Source organism: Gavialis gangeticus, unplaced genomic scaffold (genome assembly GCF_001723915.1).
Source record: "Gavialis gangeticus isolate Ggan-Ray unplaced genomic scaffold, GavGan_comp1, whole genome shotgun sequence".
In the NCBI taxonomy this organism is placed as follows: domain Eukaryota; kingdom Metazoa; phylum Chordata; order Crocodylia; family Gavialidae; genus Gavialis; species Gavialis gangeticus.
In genome coordinates, this window is record NW_017729004.1 from 57,800,581 (window position 1) to 57,809,209 (window position 8,629).

Below are 8,629 nucleotides of genomic sequence, written 5' to 3' on the forward strand. Positions count from 1 at the left end.
TGACCTCAGCTAATTCCCTCAGCACTCTGGGGTGGAGATCGTCAGGACCAGCTGATTTAAATACATCCAGTCCCTCCAGAAGTTCCCTGACTAGATCCTCACTGACCATAGGCCTGGATGCGCCTCGCCGGGGCCTGAGGGGGTCCCGGTGCGGGGGGCTGATCTGGTCCCTGCTCAGGAAAATGGAGGCAAAGAAATTGTTAAATAGGTTAGCTTTGTCATCTGGTGTGACAACCAGATTTCCTAGCATGTCTTGCAGGGGCCCCACGTTACCCGGTACCTTCTTTTTGCCCCGTAGGTAGAGGGCTAAAAAGGTGGAGTTTGTCAGTATGCTCCACCTTTTTAGCCCTTTGTATGAATTTAAGGACTCTCAGGGTGCATATATACCATATGGACGCTACTAGTTAAGTTTTCAAACTGAAGTGCATTAATGCCACTAGCTGCTTCTTTATGTTGACAGTGCATTAAAAAAACTCCCAGGTACAGTAAAGTAAGCAAGCTTTCATCTCATTGTTCCATGCTGCACTTACCTATTGTCATCTTTTGACAATAGAAGAATTTAGGGTGAACTTAGCCTGTGAAATTTTGAGTTCTTATTTTTGGTTTATTAATACAAGCTTAATTTCTTTCAAATTCAGATCCTGTCTATGAAGATCTGTTGAGTGAGAGTAGAAAAATGATCACTAATGAGAAAATAGATGCTTTCAATGAAGTGGCAGTCCGTATTCTGAATAGCAGCTCCAGAAATTCTAAAGCTAAAGTTAAAATGTTCAGTGTATCAAAACTGATAGCACAAGAAGCTATCATGAAGTCTTCAGATGGCCTGCATGTTCCCGAATCGAGCAGAGAAATGGTAAGTATTTGTATGGCTAATTAACACAATAGAAGACCAATAATGAAATAAAATTTTAATTGAATGTGCGATACTCTGCCAGGCAGATTATATGAACTTTTTGCTGGATTATCATAATATTAAACATTACTTGCAAGAGTTTCCAGGAAATCTTTTACAGTATTCCAGCAGATGGAACGACATCTAAATACCCAAGGTGTTATGTATGGTGGGGAAGGCTGTAAATACCTGTTAAAAAATGCAACTAGTCCTGTGAGTTAAAACACAGAGCTATAAATTTTGTGCTTTACTCTGCATGAGTGAACTATGACCGTAGTAGTTCAGAGAGCTCCACTCTGGGGTAAATCCTAAAACTAACTTCTTGTGGATCAGCCTTCAAGTAGTTATTCTGTTAAGAATCAGCGAGTGAACCACCCAGATCATTCCTTCATTGCTGGGTTGACATTGCAGACTTTTCCCTCACCCGTCCCCCATCCAATTTCAGTGGGTATGTCTACATGTTCATTAATGCGTTTTTGCTAATGCGCATTAAAGTTAGTATCCCCATTCTGAGCTAGTAGAAAAAGGTGCACATAAATGTATTTTAATGCACAATAGAAAAACTGCCCTTTTTGTGATGCTTTAATACACATTAAACTAGGCTAATATGGATTAACCTATGTAGATGTGCCCACTGGCTACTATTTTGTGCTTTCTCTTGTCTGACTCAGCCCTGAATTCAGGACTTGCTTACTCCCCCTCTTTATGGGGTTTTGTTGTCCTTCAGCTCTCAAATGAAATGAACAGTATTCCAAACTATGCTGGCTCTCAATACCATCTTTTCTTTTCCACTTGGTTTCTTTTACATTTCCACTAAGGATGCATGGATAAAGATTTTATATGGCCAATTATTATCCAGCCATACTAGCCAATACCAATCTGATAGCCAATATGCAGCCTGGCAGTTTCAAGAGCAGCGTCTGGCGGGTAAGTCTTAGGAGGGAAGGGGTATTGCATGGGGCAGATGGAGGCCCCCACAGTGAGGGAGGGAGTTGGGGCAGGGGTAGGTGCTGGAACGGGGTGCTGAGGCAGGGCGCGGGACAGAGCTGCAGGTGGCTTGTCCAGGTGCCACAGGGGATTGGGGAGAGGGTGCAGCTCTTGCCACTGCGCATGCCCTGGGGGAGGCATGGGGGTGCGTGTGACCCCCAGAATTGTGTGCAGGGTGAGGGTGGGCTGCCCACTGTAGCCTCGGGGCCATGGGCTGCACTGGCCTCTTCCTGGTGGGGGAGCTGTGCCAGGGCTGTGCTCGGGGGAGGTGGAGGGTAGGGTAGGCAGTAGCACTAGGAGAGGTAGCTATGGGGTGAGCTACAGCCACCCCAAAATTCACCATAGCCTCCCCTCCCAGTGTTGCTGCCACTGCCTGTCCTACCCTGAGTGCAGCCCCAGCCCAGCCCCCTGGTGGGAAGAGGCCGGCTCCACCCCTGGCCCTGAGCCTGCCGCGGGCAGCCCACCCTTGCCCCACACAAATCCGGGGGGCACATGCCCCCCGATGCCTCCCCCAGGGGTGCACACAGCAGTGGGAGTCTCCACTCCTCTCCACCCCCTTTGCCTCTGGACAAGTTGCCTGTGGCTACATTCCACACCACGCCCCACACTGGCTGGGCAGTGCCTGCCCCTGCCCCAGCCCCACTCCCTTGCTCACTGTGGGGGCCTTGATCTGCTCCCCCCATGCCCCTTCCCTCTCCCACATCCCTTCTCCTCACAGACTTACTAGCCAGATGCTGCTTTCCAAGCTGCCAGGCTGCATTCCTGGCTGTGTGCGTGCTGTGGCTGTGCACATCCATGCAGCATTTATCAGTGACATTATCGGTTACACCAGCCAAAAAAAGCTGATTGCCGATAATGTCAATTTTCCTTTCATCAGTGCCGATCTAATATGAACCAATATACCGGTGCATCTCTATTTTCATTTTTCCAAGTGATAAGATGCAAAGTATTTCCTTGATTTCCCCATTTGGACCAATATCCTTTCTGAACACCCTACCCCACCTTCTATTCATCTTGGTCCTTAATTTTTAGTTCTTCCTGAGACTCCTCTCAGTCCCTATTTTTCTTTGAGAATGCCATGTCCCCAGCATTCCTCCTTGGGGCCTTGTCCTCTTTCACCGGGAGGCACTACAAAAGCTTGCTGTGCTTTATGTTGGCCTGCTTGCAGATTCAGGACTCTACCATTTACTAAACTTTTCCACACTGTTTATAACTTAATTCTGCAAACAACTCAGTTAATTGAGTTGCCTCCAGGTACAGCCATGGGCCTGTTAAGATATGAGGCTTCTATTAACGATTTACCTAGGTGAGGTTTATACAACATGTAAGGAAGGTTGGATGGAATGTGGAAAGCCCTTCCTGGCGACCGTCCTTTGTGTACGCACAACATGGGCAGAGTTTATGTGGTTCAGTGCCAGACCAAGAGAAGCAGGAGTGAGCTGTTGGGCCTATTGGTATGCAGATCAATCAGCTGATTATGTTTTACATGCCTACGGTTGATGCAAGAGTTTCTGCAATCTTGAGCCTGTATTAATGGTTGCAGGGCATCCTTGCTGCCGATCTGCAACTTGTGGTAGAAAAATTGCTTTCCATCTTGAATGGTTCCTCCACAACAGAGCTTCCTAGATCTGCCTATTTTGATTGTGTTCAGCACCCATGATTTGGTTCTTGTTGTTCATCCAAAATTAATAAGAAAAATTTAACCTTTATATTTAAATTGAGACAAGACAGGTTGTTTTCTTGCTGTCTCTATGAATGTAACTAGATACATGTAGACATTATAAATTGTTTAAATATAAAATATGAGGGAAATGCATGTTATTCCTTGTCAATATGTAATATAATTCAAGATAATATTTGTTTGAGAATAATAATTGCAACCAAAGACTGATAGCCAAAGATGCTCGTGTCTTTGACAGAACGCAATGATTCTTATGAACGTCTGGTGTAACAAGATTATGAAGCCTATTGACGGTTCCTGCTGCCAGCCCCAGCCTCCCCTCACTCTGATACAGAAGCTAGCATTTTTCTTTTTTACTTTATCAATTATTGGATATTTAATTCTCAACTTAATTCATCGTAATAATCATCGGAAGAACAAACCATGCACCGATTTGGAAAGTGGAGAGGAGAAAAAACCTGCTATCAGTACACCTATTTCTACTCTAGAGCTGCTTTTACAGTCCTTCTGCAAGTTGGGTCTAATCATGGCCTATTTCTATCTTTGTGACAGAGCAAATCTATTCATGAAGGAAAATAAATTTTATACACACTCCTTTTTCTTCATACCCATCATCTACATCTTGGTTTTGGGGGTTTTTTATACTGAAAGCACCAAAGAGGTAAAGATCATGCTGGTATCACTTCCTGTGTAATTTCTCAGTTTATGATTGTAATTGAATTATATTTTTAAATTGCTAACTGATTTAAAAGTCATATTTTCTAAAATAGATATAGCTGCTGCACTTACATAGCTGCTGCATGTGGTAATTGAGTATTTTATGCACAATCTGGTGGTTAGATATGATTGGCTTTTTCATATAAGAGTGCTGACATGCATTCTTGTTGATGAAGCTGTTAATAAAGCTCATTCATCCACTGATGCCAATGAATCAGTTGTGTGTAGTGGAGTAGAGTAGCCACCAGTAAAGTAATGCCACTTACTTAGAAGGTTTTTTTTTTTAATACTTATATCAGTCTGCCCTTAAAGTGGTTTATTGTTTTGAATTTTTTCTCCTCGTTTTGTAGATGTTCGTTGTACTTGTTGGAATAGCAACACTCTTGTTTTGTTTTGCATAGACTAAGGTGTTAAATAGACAACAGACAGATGAATGGAAAGGCTGGATGCAGCTTGTTATTTTGATTTATCATATCTCTGGAGCAAGCACTGTAAGTGATTGAATTTCATTTTTTTTTTTATAATATATCATTTGGCGTCAATGCTTTGAAGGAAAATATGTTTCTGCCATTTAACTTCAAGAAACTCAAGTTCAAATATGTTAACATATTGACACTTTACCCCTTTATAATCTTTTAGGGTTCTGAAAGCTTTCAAAGATGCCATTTTTTGAGAATTTGTTTTTTGGTGATGCCATTTTGCATCATACATTTGGCAAAGAGAAGTGATTTGATTTCTTTTTTTCTTTCCCTTGATGCAGTTTATCCTTTGACCTTGTCTCTCTCAGGTAATAAAATCTGAATACATTTCAGGAAGTATGGAAAGAGAACTGCAGGGAAGTAATAGTAAATGGGGCATAATGTTTCTTAGTAAGTAGGTGTAAAGTGACATACAACTTCATGAAACGAGAGCAAGTCTAAAATACAGACAAAGCTTTTCCCGTTAGGCCCCAATTTACTTAGAGTTGACAACATAGACAAAAAAGAATTTCTGTGGGTCTGTGTAAAGAGTAAATTATTTTTCTCAACAGTTTTTGCCTGTGTACATGCACATTCGAGTTCTGGTTGCTGCATATCTATTCCAAACAGGTTATGGGCATTTCTCATACTTTTGGGTAAAAGGAGACTTTGGAGTATACAGAGTGTTTCAGGTAGGAATAAATCATTCTTACTGTTTTTATACAGAAATATGCCTGCTTACCAAAAAATGAGATCATAATAATTTTAGAGGGGGTTCACAAAACCAGCCTGATCATTGTTCTTACCTAATCTGATTTGTTTAATCTGCTCAGATTACTGAAACTTGTACTGAGAAAATAGGTGACCCACTTAAATGCATCAGAGAAATAATAATGATTTAATGATTTCCTTTATTCCTGTTGTTATTTTTCACCTGGAATTGTATTACAGTATCTAGTAATAAAGATAAACTAATGATGAAAGGACAAGGCTGGCACACAAGGGTCTTACCTAAATTAGCTGATTTAGATCTTCAGGTTTTTTTTTTTTAGTCCAATTTTCCCTTGTCGATCTGTTTAATGGTGGGTATTCTGGTTTAAAGGCTGCTAAAGTAGTTCTTACTGAATTTCTTTTATACAAATAGGTAAAACATTTGGCAAATCCAGATTGCTATTGCCTTGAAATGAAATCAATTTTTTCTCACTATAAAAAGTTTTTTAAAAGAGTAATTGCATTTAGTAGTCCAGCATAGTAGATTAGTTGTTTCCAAAACTGCAGATCCTAATTTGGAAAGACGAAAACATTGTCATCTCTGGCTTGAATTTCAACCATTTTCATTCACTTAAGCTATAAAAGTTTTGGGATTTTGCATACGTGCTGGACCTATGTCTCTCACTGCTAGTAAAATTAAGAAGCTATTGAGTGGTTACTTGTAGTCATTAATGCTTTCTAAAGGCTGGTAGAGTATTTGTCTTCCTTCAACTGGAAAGGAAATAAAGACTTCTTCTCTAACACTGATATCCTTGTCATCTTATCTCCAGCTTGTTTCTGAGCAAGAGCAGACTGGAAGAGGAGGTGGTGCTGGGAAATCTCTGGCTTCCCTTTGCTGTCTGAAGCCTTTTTGTTATAAGCAGTTCAATTCAGAAAATACAATTAGTGCCTAAATGACACATTTTTGTCACGATTAGACTTGTAGTCAGTCATTTCATACCTAGACTTAAATGAATGACGCCTTACCCAGGGCTAAGTATTCCATTAGTTTCCCTGTCTCCCTCCAAAAAGTTGGATTTTTAGGTAAATGGAGATGTTCACAGAAAGTATTGGTTTCCTTAAATTAATTTTCTTTCATCTGAAAAAAACGGACTTTTTTCATTTTTGGTCAGAAAGATTTTTGACTTTCAGGCTCTAACTTCTCTGGTAAAAAGATGAAGGTTTTCAAGAACAGGAATTTTTTTCCCACCAGCTCTACTGATTATTCTTTTAAAAAAGAAAGACTCTTGATTCAGTTTGCTCAGAAGCCAACTGCTCCATTATAAAGAGGACTAGACAAAGCATTTTCTTGTAGCAACTAGGGGAATCCACCAGGGAGTAAACTATAAATTAAAAATGTGACTGGTTTACCACTTTGACATCAAATATTGCCTTGGTTCAAACCACCACTGACCATCACTCTGCTGTACCTCGCTGCTGTATAACCCACAGTTTGAACAGTTCATTTAGTATGTGTCCATACTGTAGTCAAAAGTGCTGTTGCAGCAAAAGTGGGTGTCCTATGCTAGCTTTAACTTGGCTAGTTCAGATAACAAAAGTGAAAATGTAAGCCTGAAAGACTTACACAGTCTCCACTGAAGTCCATGCCATCTCATTTTCAGTAATTGATACTGAAGTTAGCTAGGTTAACACCAGGATGGGTATACCTACTGATACGTCTGACTCCTTTAGACTCCTATCAGAATTTCAACAAGAGTAATATTGTTGGTGTTTAATGGTTTATAATGCATATAATGTTACAATAAAATTGTTTTTTTTCTCTTAATCCTACATAAAGAAAAACGTTTTCTCCCCGACAGGTTTTATTTCGTCTCAATTTCTTGGTTGTGGTGTTATGCATAGTGATGGATCGACCCTACCAGTTCTATTACTTTGTTCCACTTGTCACTGTCTGGTTTATGATCATCTATGTTACATTAGTAGTATGGCCTCAGATAGTCCAGAAGAAAGCAAACGGTAAAATAAATATTGTTCTTTTCCTTGTGTTATAAATATATTTATATCCTAATATAATCAATTATTCAGATGCAAAACTTTGTCACAGGGTTTTAGTCTTGATTTGGCTATTTGAATAATAGAACTGAATTTTTAAATATGCTGAAGTCACCAGACATAGCACTTGGAAGGATACATTTCATTTGATATGTTTTAGTGAAAACTATGACACATGGTAATTGAGCTTTCTTGTTGGAATATACATTATAACTTTCAAAAGTTGAGAAATATATCTGAACTCTCTTAAATAATTGCTGAATGCATTTAAAATTTGCTCATAATTTTTTTTTAAATACCAGTGCTTCTTGAAAGTGTATTTAGTGTATTTTTCAACCTTTCAAACTGAATTCACTGTCCTATAAACATGCTTTTTCCACAAAAAAGGTACAGTATAAAGAGTGCTTTTACAAATTTCTGCCATTCTGTCCTACTAGGGTACCTCAGCTGTTTTTTTGAGGACCAGTTCTCTTGTGTCTGGCTGAGGATGGATTCCATATTATTGCTGTTTCAATCTCAGTCTTTTAGACACTGCCAAGGGTGATTCTAGATAAGGGATGCTATGCTCATCTGGCCCCAGGGGATGGATGAGTATTGCTGAGCTGGTCTGTGGGCTGGATCAGAACCGACTTCTTTGTGCTGCATGCAGCATCTGTAGGCTGCACACTGAACACGTGTGCCAGTTCCTCTCCATGTGCTGCATGTCATGCAGGCTGGACCCAGTGTTGCATGCAGTGCCCCACCAGACTAGCCCTGTGTGTTGGCTGTGTAGGCTGTCTGGATTGGGACCCAGACTGTCGGTGCATGCTGGAGCCAGTGCTGGATCAACTCCCTGTGCTGCATGAAGCACTGGGTCCAGCTCATGCACCACATGCACTTCAAGCCCCATGATGGCTCCATGTGCCATGTATGTGGCCAGCCCTGGGGCCAGCACATGCTGCAAGTGGCATGGAGGCTTGGACCAGCCATGAGCACTGGAAGTGAAACAGGGGGTCAGTCTGGGGTGTGTCTTGTATCCAGTGCCCTGCCAAACTGGCCCTGTGCACTGGTTCTGGTAGGGTTTGACCCAGAATTCAGGGTTAGTCTGGTGAATGATGTCATTGCACAGCCACTGGCAAGAATATTTGAGCA

General features: G+C 41.0%; 1 protein-coding gene across 1 annotated transcript in view; it reads left to right on the forward strand.

Moving 5' to 3' along the window:
* CASD1 (CAS1 domain containing 1) overlaps nt 1-8,629 on the forward strand; it is a 56,794-nt gene that overhangs the window by 27,425 nt on the left and 20,740 nt on the right. Inside the window, exons 7-11 of the mRNA XM_019508440.1 lie at nt 639-853; nt 3,799-4,221; nt 4,679-4,768; nt 5,308-5,427; nt 7,306-7,462. Coding sequence (XP_019363985.1) covers nt 639-853; nt 3,799-4,221; nt 4,679-4,768; nt 5,308-5,427; nt 7,306-7,462 — 1,005 coding nt within the window. The remainder of the gene's footprint in view (nt 1-638; nt 854-3,798; nt 4,222-4,678; nt 4,769-5,307; nt 5,428-7,305; nt 7,463-8,629) is intronic.